Source organism: Chanodichthys erythropterus, chromosome 17, assembly GCF_024489055.1.
Source record: "Chanodichthys erythropterus isolate Z2021 chromosome 17, ASM2448905v1, whole genome shotgun sequence".
Classification (NCBI taxonomy): Eukaryota; Metazoa; Chordata; class Actinopteri; order Cypriniformes; family Xenocyprididae; genus Chanodichthys; species Chanodichthys erythropterus.
The window spans coordinates 2,602,752-2,622,521 of NC_090237.1; the positions used below are offsets into that span (position 1 = coordinate 2,602,752).

Genomic DNA, 19,770 nt, shown 5'->3' on the forward strand with positions numbered 1-19,770 from the left:
TTTCAGTATACATATTTTCAGCATGCACATTTTCAGTATACATATTTTCAGTATGCACATTTTCAGTATACATATTTTCAGTATGCACATTTTCAGTATGCACATTTTCAGTATACATATTTTCAGTATGCGCATTTTCAGTATGCACATTTTCAGTATACATATTTTCAGTATGCACATTTTCAGTATGCACATTTTCAGTATGCACATTTTCAGCACGCACATTTTCAGTATGCACATTTTCAGTATACATATTTTCAGTATGCGCATTTTCAGTATGCACATTTTCAGTATGCACATTTTCAGTATGCACATTTTCAGTATGCACATTTTCAGCACGCACATTTTCAGTATGCACATTTTCAGTATGCACATTTTCAGTATACATATTTTCAGCACGCACATTTTCAGTATGCACATTTTCAGTATGCACATTTTCAGTATGCACATTTTCAGTATGCACATTTTCAGTATACACATTTTCAGAATGCACATTTTCAGTATACATATAATACAAGTTTACAACAGAGCGCACTATGAGAGACACTGTATCCCACAGTGCAATGCTCTTGATGTGTGACCTTCCATTTCCATTGTGAGAAATGAAATTAATTGTAAGTGATATTAGCTATAATTTTAAAATGTTTCTGGACTCATTGTTTAATCAGAATTCATTTTGCACTTAAATTAAACCATTTTTTTTTTTTTTTTTTGCATGAATCATTTTTATTTCAAAGGTGATAATTTGGCTCTCACTGAAACATCTACATAATGACTGTTGCAAGCTGCTATTTTATACAGACACCACATTAACATTGCAAACTGCATACAGTCACATGCTTTTTCCTAACGGTAAAATAAATATTGTGAATGCTTTTATTAGTCTTTGTTACAGAGCAGAGGGCTGAGAGAGAGTCAAATCTGATTGACAAAATACACCTGTAGTCTGATGGGCTTTGCGCACTACTGTGTAAGAAACAGGATTACAAAACGATCCGCCTCAATGGGATAACAGCACTGAAAATATGTGTGTGAGAATCCTTTGTGGACTCGTTTTAGCTTGGCTGTAATAAGGATCTGTGAAGTGCATTAGTTCTGTTCAGAAAGCCATTCAATCGACACTACATGATGTACATGATATACTATTTTCAGTGTATCCTGTACAGTTTGAAGTCATTAGTATGCTAGTATTCCATTCTGAACACAGTCACTCACATCTTTTGTGCAGCTGGTGAGGGTCTGTCTTCTTTTCACGTGATTGGTCGGATGATAATCATGTGATACTGTGTTAACGAGGCTTGGGAAACATGAGCGTGTTCATCTCTCCCAATTAGAGGCATTGTGCTGTTCGTTCAGATGTTAATCCAATCAAATTCATGAATGAGGGTGTTCTTTTTAAAACTAACAATATAACCATAAATAGCATTAAATATACACCTGGTAAAATCATGTTTTTATAGAGGATACATTTTGATTGCAGTTCATAATGAGCACGAGTTCATATAACATCCACAGATCTCCGAGGACGTAACCCACTTTAAGACGTTTAATGTGTTTAGCTCATGCAAACATGAGCCATGGTTGTGTATCATGTGACCTAGTGATTGTGTTTGACCTAATCACACCAGCAAAACAGGATGTGACTTTCTTTTTTAAAAAACAAGCTGGCATTTACTGGCTTATTCAATGATTTTTTTTAGTTTTGTTTTGATTTTTGCCAACTGAAACACTGTTGATACTTGCATTATTTTATAATTCCTGTTTCATATGTATGATTCATATACTAAAAATCTTAAAGAGGACCTATTATGCCCTTTTACAGAGTTTTAATTTTGTTTTTGGACTCTTCTAGAAGAGAAATTAGCATGAAACTAAAACACGGCACATTACCAGTAACGCAAATCTTATAAGAAAAAAAAAAGCAATAATGTTGCTGTGCACATTTTCAGTGTGAGTATTTTCAGCAAGCACATTTTCAGTATGCACATTTTCTGTTCACATTTTCACTGTGCACATTTTAAGTATGCACATTTTAAGTATGCACATTTTCAGTATGCACATTTTAAGTATGCACATTTTCTGTTCACATTTTCACTGTGCACATTTTCAGTATGCACATTTTAAGTATGCACATTTTCAGTATGCACATTTTCAGTATGCACATTTTCAGTATGCACATTTTCAGTATGCACATTTTCAGTATGCACATTTTAAGTATGCACATTTTCAGTATGCACATTTTCACTGTGCACATTTTAAGTATGCACATTTTCAGTATGCACATTTTCAGTATGCACATTTTCAGTATGCACATTTTAAGTATGCACATTTTCACTGTGCACATTTTCACTGTGCACATTTTCAGTATGCACATTTTAAGTATGCACATTTCCAGTATGCACATTTTCAGTATGCACATTTTTAGTATGCACATTTTCAGTGCACATTTTCAATATGAGTATTTTCTATTCACATTTGCACATTGCACGTATGCACATTTTCAGTGTGCGCAACATTACATTACATTACCAGTAACTCAAATTTTATAACAAAAAAAAAAAAAAAAAAAATAGCAATAATCTCTATAATAATTCTTAAACACTTTAAATCGCTATTTAGTATAAAATATAACACTTACAGACATGTATTTCCAAGGTTTAAAGGATGGGATCACTAGCCGATGCATGTTCTTCTTAAATGTCCAATGGGAGGCGGAAAAGAAACACTGCTAGACATAAGCAACAACACAGAATGTAATTTTTAATGAGTGATGGTGTAAGAAAATCTTTATTAGGGGTTCGAGGCGTAACGCTGAAACTCTATTGTAATTGTTAAAATTTCCAAGGATCAACATTCTCCTTTAAAAGCGATCGGGCAGACCAAACTATAAGTCATAGAGACTTGAAATTTCGATTCACGATCCCTAAGAGCTGCCAAAACTTTTGAAGGGGCGGAGCCACTTTTACAAAAATGGCTATAACTTGTGAAAGGAATGAGATACTTTTATCAAACTTGGTACACCTGTGTATGAGCACGTTCTGTGGACATGTGAAAAAGGACGCAGCAACTGGCCACTAACATGAAGGAAAAAAAAAAAAAACAGCGATAACTACTTTATTTTTTCAAGTGCGTAAAAGATCACATATCCCGCGAATTTTCGCGCACATCCACAAAATTCGTACCACATGGTAAAATTCCTCATTCTGAGCAACTTTGCCTCTAGGACCACCACTGTCCATCGAATCGTTCATTAAATATTGGAGATCATTTCAAAAACCAACTTTGGCGAACTAGTCAAAGGTTTTTGGCTCAACCTCGATAACTGTTAAAAAGCTTTAAAAACCATATATTTCTTATAGTAAATTGCTTGTATTGGCTGTAAATGGTCTTTGGCTTGCGAATTAAAATGTACCTTTTTACGCATGTGCCTTAAAACGCTTGAACCCGTTATTTGCTGCTCGCAGCTATATTTAAATTGGTGTTTTGAACTGATTCATCGATTCACTGATTCAGTGAAGCCCCTCCTTCTGAAAAGCACAGTGTGCTCTGATTGGTCGTCTGGAGCAGTGTGTTGTGATTGGTGTTTGGGAAATGTACCGCCCCTTACCATAACCGCCAGTTTCAACACGCTACTAACTAACTCAAGCAGGCCCCGCCCCTTTATTCTGCGTATTAATTATTTAAATGAGGACTATTGTGACGGAAGAAACCTCAAGACTACAATGGAGGCGTTTCAGGGAGATCAGAAACAGTGACACTGACAGAATAACTCCCCCTGGAGGCCATGTATGCTGTGTTTTATACAGTTATTTGACTCGTTGTGTGTTTTTCTGCAGTGTGTGTGCATGCGCTGGAAGTGACGGTGAGCCAGAGCAGCGTCCAGGTGGCCAGAGGTCAGGCGGCCGTCTTGCCCTGTACGTTCTCCACCAGCGCCGCCCTCAATAATCTCTACATCATATGGATGGTCACGCCGCTGGCCAACGCCAACCAGCCAGAGCAGGTGATCAACCACACCACATACTGACACTGATCTCAACAACACTCACATGCCTTTAACATCCATACTGTGGTGTGTTTAGGAGTGAAACAATATCCAGCAGGAAACCATTTAGGAAAGTGCTTGATTATATCCATAAGGATTACTGTAACCCTCAACGCTTTCACAATCTGCACACAGCTTTTGCATTCCTGATAACCTAATAATTTTAAACTAAAACCACATTGTATCCTATTAATAACTTATTTGCAACATATGGATGTGCAATGATACCATGGTATTACCATTTTGTTCATTAAAAATGTGAAATTCTACATGAACTACATAAAGAAAAAAAACATCTTTATCAATATTTGTGAGAGAATAATTTTATGAAATTTATAAGAACATATAACATGAGAATTACCAGTTATTATTCAGTTGACTTAATGTAATTCCTTTAAACTGTAAACTGTAACTCTTGAAGGCTCAAAACTTTTTCTAACAAAACAAAACAACATCAATATTATTCTGGATTGTTTTCAAACAAAATATATCAATTTCACTTGCATAAACTTTGACTTTTAGATGAAAAAGATCAATTTTTCATGCTGCAATGGTTCATCAATATGTGGCAGCAGAGTGAAACTCAGTCCCAAAAGTGTGTGATATATGGGAAAGAGGCTAAATATATTTTTCAAAAGTATTTTTGAGACTAATCTAAACTTTATGTAAAGCCAGACAACCATGACCCAGTATGCAAAACGTGTTGCATTTTTTAAAAAATAATTTTTAAAAAAATCTTTAAAAATAAATTAATAATCTGAAAATATACCACCACCACCTTTTTTTTTTTTAGATTTATGCTTAAAAAAAAAAATTTTGAGTAAGAAAGAATAAGTTCAAGATATATTCATTAAAAACAAGTCAAAATATTTGATGCAGTTGACTGAGTGTTAAACACAGTGTCTCGCATTTCATGGTTTCCACACTTAGTACTTTAGTTTTTTCCCTCTCAAGTTTCTCTCTTAAGACGGCATGTGACTGTAGACTTCCTGTTGAGATTTTGCACCTTCCCTGGGTTCATTAACGGACTGAAAAAGCTGAAGAGAAGAGTAGAAATCAGGAGCGTGCTGGTCAGACGCTGGTGATTCATTTACATGAGCGTCATCTGAACTAAAACAACCCAACCACTGGATTAAAACAACCCAACCGCTGAATTAAACAACCCAATCGGTGAATTAAACAACCCAATCGGTGAATTAAACAACCCAATCGGTGAATTAAACAACCCAACCGGTGAATTAAACAACCCAATCGGTGAATTAAACAACCCAATCGGTGAATTAAACAACCCAATCGGTGAATTAAACAACCCAATCGCTGAATTAAACAACCCAATCGCTGAATTAAACAACCCAATCGCTGAATTAAACAACCCAATCGCTGGATTAAAACAACCCAATCGGTGAATTAAACAACCCAATCGCTGAATTAAACAACCCAACTGCTGGATTAAACAACCCAATCGGTGAATTAAACAACCCAATCGGTGAATTAAACAACCCAATCGCTGAATTAAACAACCCAACCGCTGAATTAAACAACCCAATCGGTGAATTAAACAACCCAATCGGTGAATTAAACAACCCAATCGGTGAATTAAACAACCCAACCGGTGAATTAAACAACCCAATCGGTGAATTAAACAACCCAATCGGTGAATTAAACAACCCAATCGGTGAATTAAACAACCCAACCGGTGAATTAAACAACCCAATCGGTGAATTAAACAACCCAATCGGTGAATTAAACAACCCAATCGCTGGATTAAAACAACCCAATCGGTGAATTAAACAACCCAATCGCTGAATTAAACAACCCAACTGCTGGATTAAAACAACCCAATCGCTGGATTAAAACAACCCAACCGCTGAATTAAACAACCCAACCGCTGGATTAAAACAACCCAACCACTGGATTAAACAACCCAATCGCTGAATTAAACAACCCAATCATGAATTAAACAACCCAATCGCTGGATTAAACAACCCAATCGCTGAATTAAACAACCCAATCGCTGAATTAAACAACCCAATCGCTGAATTAAAACAACCCAATCGGTGAATTAAACAACCCAATCGCTGAATTAAACAACCCAATCGCTGAATTAAACAACCCAATCGCTGAATTAAACAACCCAATCGCTGGATTAAACAACCCAATCGCTGAATTAAACAACCCAACCGCTGGATTAAACAACCCAATCGCTGGATTAAACAACCCAATCGCTGAATTAAACAACCCAATCGCTGAATTAAACAACCCAATCGCTGGATTAAACAACCCAACCGCTGGGTTTGTCCATTTTCATCCCTTGGGTTGTTTTTAACCCAGCATTTTTAGAGTGTGTTGGAATATATATTATTCAGAAAGGCTGAGTAAACAAATAAGCCCGGGTCACGGCACCAGAAAACAGCCATCATTATTTTCTCAGGCCATTCTAATGATTGTTTGTTTTATGCCTGCTGCATCAGAATATAATGGAGCATCACGTTCAGTATTAGCAGACTAATGAGACCGAGAAGAAAACCTGCACAATGTTGTTCATAGCATCTGAAAAGCTAATTAGAGAAGAGCTGAAACACTGTTTCCTTCGTCACGTTTGCTATTGTAGTTATTCAGAGCTAGAGCTGATTTTACACATGAAAGGTCAAGAATTCACACCTGAACACCTCAGTTACTGCTACTAAACTGTGCTCAAATCTGATTGGATGAGCCACATCTGAAGCAGCCTTTTAAAAATAGCTGATGTAATCACACCTGTGATTCACTCTCTGGTGTAACACACACGCATTGACGATCACTTGCTGGAAACTCTTCTGTATCTCTTGCTCTTCCTGTTATCTTTGCCTTCACCATCCAAACTCCAGCATCTGCACAATGCCCTGTGGGTAAAGCGGCACATGTTAAAGCACACGCGTGTGGCTCGGCCTCTCGTTTTGATGGTGCGGCCTCAGACTCGAGCGGCGTGGGCTTTTGTAGGGTTTCAAACGCAGAGCGCAGGTTTATCGCCTCATCCTTTGATTCCATCCGATTTATTTTCATGAATGACTGCAGGCCAAACCTCTTTCACCTGCTACCCACACACACTTACCTATATACATCTCTGTGAAGATCACCTGAACACACACACATGAACATACACTTACCTGCCTGTAACTCTCTATGTGACCTGAGCACACACACACACACACACACACACCTGCCCCCAACTGTTTCAACCTAACATGCACAACAAACGATCTTCTGCACTAATTAACCCAGAGCTGCACAGGCCAGGACACAACAGCTGCTCGTTACACAAGCACAAAACACACACACACATAAATATAAAAACGCACATGCTATCTGACAAATCCAAATGATTTTATTTCATTTCTAATCCACTTCATTGGTTTACACTGTTATCTCATTACCACAATTTGTTTAGAGAATTGGGTGCTAAACAATGTTATTTTAGTATTATTTGTATTTTTAAAAATTTGAATAATAGTATGCATGCAAAACCTAGACGACTAACACATACTAATATCTATTGCATTTGTCAAAACGTGCAGTATGTTACAGAACACACTACAATACTGTATCCAACAATGCATTGCACTCAACATGACACTCTATTCCAGTTTAAAGACTGAAAAAGTGTTTTAATGGTTTCCTTTCGACTCATTATTTGATTAGACTTCCAAACATTTAGACATTTAATGCAAAATTGGATTAAAAATCCAAGTATTCATAATCAAGGTCATGTGCTAGCAATGTAAACATTTTGAATTTGTTTAGCATCAGTGGAAGTGCATGATTCTAGCCATCATTTACTAATTTGCCCGTTGTATCCCAGCATGCTCTGTGCTTTGCATAGGTGAGGGATTTATACCGACGTGTCTTTAGCATATGTCGAGCTTATCGTAAAGGATGGACCTTCTGACCTGATTCTGATCAGATCACATTCTCTTCATGTCTGTCTGTGTTTGCCGTAATCTTCTGCGTTCAGCGGCAGATTAAGACGTACAGCAGATGTACGTGTGTGTATACAAGTTCAGCGTTTCCCTCATAAATCCTTTGCTCATTTGCAAGTTCAGCAAGAGTATGCATATATTCATAGTTACTATTTAAACTATATTTTAAACTGTATTTCATATATAAGAATAATATTTTATTCTGTCACATTTATGCATGTTGCATATGAGCGATAAACACAAGTTCACAGAGGCTGCAATATGATGCTCAATAACAGAGATGTCTGACCACGGAATATAGGGCGGGGCATGTGATATGTTAGGGGGAGGGGCTTAATGATTGACAGCTCATGATGTGGCCGGCTCCAAGTCAGTTCTTAGCGCTGATGACCATCTGTACACAGCTGATGACCTCCTTTCGCCTCGTGGCAAACGTCCACCGAGTGTGTGGAAATCTGCTTAGTTTCCTCTCTGTGTGTTTTTACTGTGATTTTGCCCTTATTAAAATGATTCTGATCACTTAGTAAAGTAACCGCACACCTCTATATATAAAAAACATATATATACATATATATATAGTTCAATTTTAGTTTTTGTTATTTTAACTCGCGTTAACATCAAGTTTTTATTATTTTATTTCAGTTATATTTAACACATATATTCAAGTAAAGAAAACATTTTTTGTGGTTAACTATAATAACCCTGCTGTGAGCACTAGTGATGCATGACTCAGAAAACAGCACTAATAGGGGCTCATCTAAAATGTGCACTACTGAGACACTGAGATGAAGAATTAGGCGACTGATAACATGCATAAGAGCAACACTCATTTCTCTTTCTGTCATGTATACCTATACATCACTCCCATCTTTTCCTATTACACAGCTCATATCACACACACACACACACACACACACACTGGCTGCGGGGCTCGTCTTGATTCATCTCAGCTGAAGTGCTGCCTGTTCATTTGTGTGTAAGAAGCCCAGAGTCCATGAGAGCATCATTTACTGGTGCTCAAAACACTGTCAACTGTGTGTGTGTGTGTGATGTTACAGCGGCCTCTCGAAGGTCTCTGAAACTCCCATGATCACACACACACACACAGGTTCCTTTGAATGTGGCGGATCACAGGAGCTTCTAACAAAGATCAAAGTCCTTTAAAAATGCTTTATACTCTCTTTCTCTGTGTGTGTGTGTGTGTGTGTGTGTGTGTTGAATATAACACGAGCAGCTCTTCTTCTACACGAGTGTTTGATGGACATGATAACGTCCAGAGAGTGACTAAAGCTGTGCTCAGAGTGCTGCATGTTTTAACTTTTTCAATAATTGATGATTTAGAAAAGAAAAATGCATCCTCAATCAGTCTTAATTATACCTGTCAGCACTCGCTTTTTAACATCAGACAACAAAGTTTTCTTTATTTCTGGTCATATTGTGAAAGATTCACCAGTGCACATTATTCTAAAGAATATTAATGTTTGTATTCTGTAATAACTTGCTCCGCCCAGGGTTATTTTTTTGTTAACTAAAAATAAAACCATAAAAAAAAATAATAATAATTATTTGAAATAAAATAAACTGAAATATAGACTGAAATATATATATATATATATATATATTAAAATATGTCAATAATTTTGTGTTTAATGCAGAAAATTTCCTCTTTTTTTCTTCCTCTCTGCAATTTTCTGCATTTAATTAATCTGGAACATACTACGGAAGAGGATAAGGGCCAAGCAATAAAAAATAAAAAAAAATATAAAAAAATAAAACAATCTCGAGATTTAAGTTGTTAAATTTCAAGAAAAAGGTCCAGATAAAATGTTGAGAATAAACTTGTTAAATTACGAGAAAAAAGTTGAGATAAAATGTTGAGAATAAACTCATTAAGTTACGAGAAGAAACTCGTTAAATTTCAAGAAAAAGGATGAGATAAAATGTTGAGAAGAAACTCGTCAAATTACGAGAAAAAAGTCGTTAAATTTCGAGAAAAAATTTGAGATAAAATGTTGAGAATAAAGTCGTTAAATTACAAGAAAAAAGTCGAGATAAATTACGAGAATAAACTCATTAAATTAACGAATATATTCTCAACATTTTCTCTCGAAATTTAACAACATTTTTCCCATAATTTAACGAATTTGTTCTCGTAATTTAACAACTTTTTTCTCATGATTTAATGACTTTATTCTCAACATTTTATATCAAATTTAACAACTTTAATCTCAAGATGTTTTTATTTTTTTATTATTGCTTGGCCCTAATCCTCTTCCGTAACATACAGACTGCATTCAAACTTTGTTTTACCCTTGGGTCTTCTTCAAAAATTACATATTTAAATTAAAGTTCAAATTACAGATTAAAATCTTCCAGTGATTTGCATTGTTAAAATATTCAGCTTCAAAATCGAACTACTTCCACTGAGAGTGATGATGTCGGTTTAATATTTGCATACTGATTTGTGATTGGTCACTGTCTTCAGCCTGCTCACTTGGTGCTTAAAAGACCAGCAATATTCAGAAAATATTATTGATCTAACTGAATAATGACACTTCTGTAGAGCTTCTTTACAGCTGATGATGAATTCTGCAGCATTAACTGCAAATTATTTTACTGTTTAATACTGTAAAGCTGCTTTGAAACAATCTGTTATTTAGTTGTATAAGTTGTCTTGACTTGGTCTTTCTTGCATTTATTTGATAAGTGCACACATGAAAACTGAGTGAAAACCTGACGTCATTAATATCTTGTTATTTGTGTGTGTGTTTGTTGACAGGTGATCATCTATCAGGGAGGGCAGGTCTTCAGTTTAGCCAATCACATGAACGGGCGTGTGGGTTTCGTGGCCACTATGCCCAGCACAAGTGCCTCAATCTTCATCAATAACACACAGCTGTCTGACACGGGGACGTACCAGTGCCTGGTCAATAACCTCCCTGACCGCGGGGGGCGCAATATAGGAGTCATCGGCCTCACTGTGCTGGGTGAGTCCCGTAGAGGGTGAACAAGCACATGATACTCTTAGGCCGTGTCCCAAATGGCACCCTAAACACTCGCGGTCTTCCTATGAGTCTGAGACGTAATGCCGCTTCGACTGTCGGGAAGATGTCTGCTGCGGAGCTCGCTTCAGTGTGGCTCGGCACAAGTGCGCATCGAGGGCGCATATCTACCTAAAACTGACAAACGTGACTTACAGTGGCTGCCGTGTGTGTGTCCGTTAAGACCACAAGACCAAAAGTGCTATGAAGTGTGCCATTTGGGACAGGGCTTTAGTCTGTCTGCTGTTCATGTGTGTGTATGACGCATGCTTGAACCTTCTACATTTGCATGATGTGTAGTATGCAGCAAAGCACACTGCGTGGATCACTGCATCCCACAATGCAATGTGCTGAACTTGACCTACAGTGCAATGAATGAACCGGAGAGCATTTTCAACCACACTTACAATATCTCTTTTTTTACTTGATTTATCATGCAAAATTTGATTGAATAAGCTACGTGCGAAACATTGTTATTTTAGTATTATTTATATACTATTATAGTTTTTATTTATATTTTGAATTTGCATTTATTTTTATATTTTATATCAGCTTTAATTTTAGTTTAATTTTTAGTAATTTTGTATTGTGCTTTTAGTTTTTTTTATTATGGGTTTATATTATATATATATATATATATATATATATTACTATTTAGGTTTAATTTATTTTAATTTATTTTTTTCTAGTTATTAATTTCAATGATTTAACTTAAAATTATTTTACTTAGTTGCCAAAGCAAAATTTCTCCTTTTCATTAAGATAGTCATCAAATATTTTGTTTTATTTAAGCTTTAAAGCTTGATTTAAATTAACTAAAATGTTTTAATATTTTTAGTTTATTTGACGATAATAAAAAGTATGCATGAATTGTCATGTGCCCACAATTTTAATACCTCTTTCTTAACTTGTTTTATATATATATATATATATTACACAAAATTGGATTAAATAAGCCATGAAACAGTGTTATTTTAGTATTATTTATATACTATTATAGTTTTTAATTTGTTTTTGAATTAACATTTTTTTATACATTTTATATCTGTTTTAATTTTAATTTTAGTTAAATTTTTTGTAATTTTGAATTAAGTTTTTTATTATTATATATATATATATATTTATTTATTTATTACTGAAATATTAATTATAAATATTACTATTTAGGTTGAATTTATTTTTTATTCACATTTATTTTTTTTATTATTATTATTTCTAGTTATTAATTTGAGTGATTTAACGTAAACTTGTTTTAGTTATTTCCCAAAGCAAAATTTCTCATTTTCATTAAGTTTATGTTGAGTTATCCAATATTTTTTTTATTGTTTAAGCTTCATTTAAATTAACTAAAATGTTTTAATAGTTTTAGTTTGGGTCAGTGATTATAACCTTTGTCTGAAACTGCATGCATGAAAAGTATGTGACCTACGACGGCAGTTGCATCACTTCCATGCCATTCACAACTCCTCTCCCATTGCCTTATGGGATAGAAGAGTGTTGGACACATCTGGATATTTCTCATGTACTGTTTCATTAAAGCTAAAGATATACTCTTCACACGGACTGAACAGTTTGTGCATAGTTTTGTTGCATGTTATGTTGCATAATGTGTACTGTTTCACATACTATTTTTTGTACACTAACCTGACGTTACACACTATGAATATTGTTGGTTTTGTGACGAACTGCTTAAAGCATCTACCAAATGTATAAATGCAGATGTAAACAGTAATTTCAAACAGACATTTTCTCACAGGTCAGTGGGCATTAAGATGGCCAAAAATCCGTCCACTTAGACAGCTTATGCAAAGCACACAAGTATATGAGCGTCAAGGTTTGAAATTAATGGTTTGGGGCAAAAAATGGCACCAAAATTCAATATAATGGCGCAAAAAATGTCCCTATACTAAACTAAATCTACCACTGCTGTCGCAATTAAAGTGAAATGTGAAAATGAATGAATCAAAATCAAGCCCCGCCCTACATTTGTTCTTGTTTGCGAATAATTTCATCACAAATAGGGATGAAAAAACTAGCACAGCTTCCGTTTCATGCCGCCTGCATTGATTTGATCTTTATTTCTCTCTCTGCAGTTCCTCCGTCCATCCCGTCCTGTCGTATTCAGGGTTCTCTGGACGTGGGCAGTGATGTGATGCTGTTGTGCGGTTCGGACGAGGGCATCCCCACGCCCACCTACGCCTGGGAAAAGCTGGAGTCGGTGCCCAAACTGCCCCACAATGCCATGCAAGGTACTAAACCCCTGCCCGTGGGGATTCCGTTTTGCCCCACATTCTCCGGTAAATCCGCAGCTCTTGACTCATGGTGTGGCGTGACCTCTGCCCGCCCCGGTCACCTGTGTGTGTGTGTGTGTTTGAGTCCGGTGAGGTGACTTGACCCGCTCTCTCCGAACGATGTGACGGCTTTAGAATACGGCTACAGAATCACCACAGACCGTGATTTATTACCGTCAAAATCATTAATTCACTCTATTTACTTTCATAATACATGTTTCTGGCCCTGTGGAGTTGGTTCCCTGTTCTGTTCAATACTCAAATTCTCCATAAATCATTTCTATAATCGTTCTGCCATGTAAACATCATTTAAAAAGGTCATATGGTGAAAACAAGAGTTTGATGCGACATATAACATTTAAAACACCTCCACATTCACCCACAAGTGTTATTTTACATATATATATATATATATATATATATATATATATATATATATATAATTTTTTCAGTTAATAGTTTTATAACAATAACAACACTGTCAAGCAGAACATTTACTGAACGATTCACTGAGGAATCATTAATTGATTCACTGATTCATTGACTCAAAAGGGTGATTTGCTCTATAGAAGGTCAATATTTATCTGATGAAATATTTCACCGCAGAACATCCTTAATAAATTATATATTTCCCAGACAGGCCTTAAAAACCCCCTGATATTTTTTTGTTTGTCAAGAACAACAACGGTCAAGTTCTTCTCGCCAGACCTAATGAATCATTTCTACAGGATCTGGTTAGTTCACACAACACAAAGTTTAAGCACAAACTAACTCTTGAACTGCTATTTCAGATGTCTGTGGATTTTAACGGTACAGTAGCCTTATTCTAAAGATGGCTGTTATATTTTTATGCTTAATAAATCAATCTGCTTTGGCCTCAAAAAGCTTTCACAGCTGTGAGAGACATTTTTCCTTTCTCAAACAGGAGCAGAGATTCAGTCGTGGTGCAAAACTGCGATTGTACCGCCATCTGGAGGCGATTCGTTTTACTGCAGATTAAGCTGCACTGTTCTAGAACAATGACTTTTCTTGTTTTCATGGCATTTGTTTCATTATTATGTAAATATAGAGTCTGTGTAATGTTATTGAGAACATGTAAGGTCATATAAACGCTTAAACTTTTAGTTTTTTTTTTTTCATTGAAACAGTTTGAGCAAAACCAGATCAACTCAATATGTTAATGTTTTGACATCAGGAGCAGAGAAGAACTTATGTGCATTGTCAGTTTATTGATTTGCATATAAACACAATATAAACCATGTGTTTCTATAATTATTTTTGTTTTATTGTGTCACATGTATCAGTCAGATGTTTGCAGTACTTCAGTGTTGTGTCTGGATTTGTGTTCCTTAGATCAGAAATTATTCATTTTATTTCAGCTTTATTTCGAAATAGATTTTTAATAGTTTTAGTTAACAATAACGACACTGTCAGCCAGAACATTTACTGAACGATTCACTGTGAACTGTGATTCATTGATTCAGTGATTCAGTGATTCAAAAGTGCGATTCACTTTATGGACGGTCAATATTTCCATGACTTCCCAGCTAACAGGGAATGTTCCCAGAATGTTCTTTCAAGGTTCTCTCAAAGTTAGCACAAAAATAACGTTTCATAACTTAATGTGAACGTTAGAAAAACATATTTTTGTTAGTTGGCTTTAACATTTCCAAGTTTGTCAAGAAGAACAATAGTCAGGTTCTTCTCCACCAGACCTAATAACTCATTTCTATAGGGACTGTTCAGTCAGAAGTTTTCAGTAACTCAGTGCTGCGTCTTGATTTGTGCTCTTCAGATCAGATGCAGGGTACGGTCACGCTGAGAAACATCAGCACCAGCACATCTGGACTGTATCAGTGTTCGGCGTCGAACGCCATCGGAAAGAGCACCTGCGTCCTCAACCTGCAGGTCGTGGCACGTAAGTCTGCACATTCACCCTCATACAGTAGTTCTGCAGATCATTAAACACACACTGGAGATCTCACAGTCGTCTCTGTCTCTGCCGTGTGACAGCGCAGCCTCAGAACGTGGGCCTGATCGCAGGAACCATCGTCACTGGTATTCTAGCGCTGGTCATCTGCTCTTTACTGGTGCTGGTCACGCTCTTCTACTGGAGAAACAAGAACAAGTACGAGGAGGAGGAAATTCCCAATGAGATCAGGTGACTCTTCAGACTTCAGAATCAAATCAAGCTTGTTTGTGTGCTGATTTATATATCTATAGTTAATCTAACACTACCAAAACATGAAACAACATTTAAAGTTAAAGTCATATGATGAAAAAAAAACAAACTGTTTCTTGCTCTTTTATAATAATAAAAGTGATGTGACATACTGTAACATTTACAACTGAAAGAATTATTATTGTAATATTATTTATATATTGTAGTATTTATTATAATTTTTAAATTACTTTTATATTTTTTATTTTTATGTTTTGTTTTGTATTATTCATAATTAGTTTTCATTTATTTTTATTTCAGTTTTTAATTGAGTCATTTTAGTACTTCAACTTCTATTGAGCCTCGCACATGACATGCAGGAAAAAAATAGTAAGCTAAATCATGTGCAGATTTACTAATTTGTTCCCTCCATTTCCTAAATCATGCTCATGATTTATAAGTCGAGGGAACGAAATAGTAAATCAAACGCACGATTGAGCAAATCGAGGGAACGAAATAGTAAATCAAACGTACGATTGAGCAAATCGAGGGAACGAAATAGTAAATCACACGCACGATTGAGCAAATCGAGGGAACGAAATAGTAAATCAAACGCACGATTGAGCAAATCGAGGGAACGAAATAGTAAATCACACGCACGATTGAGCAAATCGAGGGAACGAAATAGTAAATCACACGTACGATTGAGCAAATCGAGGGAACGAAATAGTAAATCACACGCACGATTGAGCAAATCGAGGGAACGAAATAGTAAATCACGCGCACGATTGAGCAAATCGAGGGAACGAAATAGTAAATCACGCGCACGATTGAACAAATCGAGGGAACGAAATAGTAAATCACGCGCACGATTGAACAAATCGAGGGAACGAAATAGTAAATCACACGCACGATTGAGCAAATCGAGGGAACGAAATAGTAAATCACACGCACGATTGAGCAAATCGAGGGTACGAAATAGTAAATCACACACACGATTGAACAAATCGAGGGAACGAAATAGTAAATCAAACTCACGATTGAGCAAATCGAGGGAACGAAATAGTAAATCACACGCACGATTGAACAAATCGAGGGAACGAAATAGTAAATCACGCGCACGATTGAACAAATCGAGGGAACGAAATAGTAAATCACGCGCACGATTGAACAAATCGAGGGAACGAAATAGTAAATCACACGCACGATTGAACAAATCGAGGGAACGAAATAGTAAATCACGCGCACGATTGAACAAATCGAGGGAACGAAATAGTAAATCACGCGCACGATTGAGCAAATCGAGGGAACGAAATAGTAAATCACGCGCACGATTGAACAAATCGAGGGAACGAAATAGTAAATCACGCGCACGATTGAGCAAATCGAGGGAACGAAATAGTAAATCAAACGCACGATTGAACAAATCGAGGGAACGAAATAGTAAATCACACGCACGATTGAACAAATCGAGGGAACGAAATAGTAAATCACGCGCACGATTGAGCAAATCGAGGGAACGAAATAGTAAATCACACGCACGATTGAGCAAATCGAGGGAACGAAATAGTAAATCACACGCACGATTGAACAAATCGAGGGAACGAAATAGTAAATCACGCGCACAATTGAGCAAATCGAGGGAACGAAATATTAAATCACGCGCACGATTGAGCAAATCGAGGGAACGAAATAGTAAAGACTTTTTAACGAAGACTTTTGAAATTAATAGAAAAAATATGCCACTTAAAATGTGGGCAGGCACTGTTGCATTCTTTCTCATATCTGATTCTTTGCTGAATTGATTTCCTTACACAGGGAGGACGATCTTCCTCCAAAGAGATCTTCATCAGTCAAAGCGTTCCAGGCCGACGCCTCATCCTCAGAGAATGACACGCTGACATCCACCAACACCTACAACAGCCGCTACTGGCACAATCCCAAACCCAACTACGACACCAACTCCTACACGCGCTACAACGGCGACACGCGGCAGACCTTCACCGGCGGCTCTAACACCGCGGGAAACGCACCGTCGCGGCCCGCCTACACCAACGGCAGCCATACCCTGCCTCCGCCCAAGACTCTGGTGGTCACCACCAACTCCGCCCCCTCACCGCCTGTCATGACCCGCAGCAACGGCTCGCTGAGCCTGCGCCCGACTGTCACGACGACACCGGCGGTGACACACGGACAACAACACACGCACTCGTACGCCGTCAGCCAAGCCACGCTAGAGCGCATGGGCGCCGTCCCGGTCATGGTGCCAGCGCAGAGCAGAGCCGGGTCACTCGTCTGACGGAAACATGCGCATGGACGAAATAAAAACTGTTTTATAACCGAGTTCAGCTGATGCCAACTAAAACTGCTCCGTTAACATCCCCCACGCCCTTGTTTTTGATATTGCCTGGTTGCTTGTTAGTTGGTTTGTTCCTTTTTTTTAAGTCGTGATGATAAACTGGCTTCGCTGCAGGCAGAAAAAGGGCCCTTGAGCAACAAATACACTCAAAATCACGTGATCTACTGTATTTCTCAAACCCAAGAGAAAATATCTGAATGTGCATGATGCTTAGTTTGATTAGATCAATACGGCTGTTTTGTACTACAATTTTATTGCTTTTTAACACTGGAATCACAAAGGAATATATGGAAGCTTGTTTCCGCCATGGAGTAAAAAAATTATAATCCCGACTTTTTTCTCACAATTGCAAGTTTATGCCTCACAATTTAGATTTTGTTTCTCACAACAGGTTTTGCTGCATCCACGCCATGTCATAATTACTGTTACGAGATAACAACATGTACTCTGTGTTTCTATAGCAACATTATTAAAAAGAATCTGCAGCGGTCAGGTGGTACAGTAGTCATGTGGTACAAGTCGGAGCTCAGAAAATTCTGAGTTTACAAGCATTTAATTGCATCTCGCAATTCTGACTTTTTTTTCGAAATTTTGAGTCTGAATCTCACAATTTTGAGATTTTTTTGGGAATTCTGAGTTTGCATCTTGCAATTCTGACCTTTTTCTCAGAATTCTGAGTTTGCATCTCACAATTCTGAGATTTTTTTTGGAATTCTGAGTTTGCATCTCGCAATTCTGACTTTTTTTTCGAAATTTTGAGTTTGCATCTCGCAATTCTGAGATTTGTTATGGAATTCTGAGTTTGCATCTCACAATAGACACTTTTCACATTTCCGGGTTTCTCAGAAGCGGAAGTTGTCATAGTTGGGTAAAATTCTACAGCGGTGAATGAGAGAATACATAAAATATATTTTTTGTGTTTCCATTTGCTCAAATAGCAAAAGAAAAACTCCACAATAGTGTTTTCACAACTTTCAAAAAGAGGTAAAAAATAATGAGCGATTGAAGAAGAGTCAGTCAGAAGAGAGAAATATGTCATTTTTACTGTCACTCCCATGCTGCTGTATTAGAAACACCCTCACAGCAGTGGTAACTAAGTTTTTGTAATTTGATGCAAAGATAATATAAGTATAGTGTTATAAATTTGCAGGATTTACGATATTGATGACCATTAAAACGCGCCATCACAGTCTGTGAAAAGGGTCTATTCTGACTTTTTACTCGGAATTCTGATTTTACGATTCGCAATTCGGATTTTTTTTTTTTCGGAATTCTGAGTTTGCGTCTCACAATTCTGATTTATTCTCGGAATTCTTACTCTTTACATCTAGCAATTCTAACGTTTTCTCAGAATTATGAGTTTGCCAAGTTATAAACTTGTAATTATTCCAAAACAATGAAATTGCAAAATGTAAACTCAAAAATGCGAGATGTTAACTCTTTTCTCTGAATTCTGAGTTTACATCTCGCGATTGCTTCCATGATGAAATAATACATTAAAAAAGGTAATTCCTTTTTATCTCACAATTCTGATGTTTTTTTTTTTTTCAGAGAATTGTTTGTGTTGCAATTCTTTAAAAAAGTCAGAATTGTGAGATATAAACTCAGAATTGCGAGAAATTTTCTTTCTTTTCCCCATAGCAGAAATAAGCTTCCATAGAAATGTGAGGATGAACCATTTTCTCCAATCAGATCCGCCCTCAGTACCAGAGGTTTGACAGTATTACTGCTGCAGGACAGACGAGTTGTGTGTTGTCCTCATGTGCGTTTGGTTTCGTTTGAAAGAAAAGTCTTATATTGATCTGTCTTAACAATCCTAATCCGACACTACTGACTAGAGCCATAGTCTACCTCTAAAACACTACAGATAGAGTCTAATCAATAGTGTAGGTCTCATCATGACGTACTAAATCAAAACTA

General features: G+C 36.7%; 1 protein-coding gene across 1 annotated transcript in view; it reads left to right on the top strand.

Annotated features, from left to right (window-relative positions):
- Positions 1–19,027, top strand: part of igsf11 (immunoglobulin superfamily member 11) — a 116,476-nt gene extending 97,449 nt beyond the window's left edge. Inside the window, exons 2-7 of the mRNA XM_067364890.1 lie at positions 3,837–4,000; positions 10,778–10,985; positions 13,133–13,288; positions 15,126–15,248; positions 15,344–15,491; positions 17,310–19,027. Coding sequence (XP_067220991.1) covers positions 3,837–4,000; positions 10,778–10,985; positions 13,133–13,288; positions 15,126–15,248; positions 15,344–15,491; positions 17,310–17,790 — 1,280 coding nt within the window. The 3' untranslated portion in view covers positions 17,791–19,027. The remainder of the gene's footprint in view (positions 1–3,836; positions 4,001–10,777; positions 10,986–13,132; positions 13,289–15,125; positions 15,249–15,343; positions 15,492–17,309) is intronic.
- Positions 19,028–19,770: the final 743 nt, after the last annotated feature.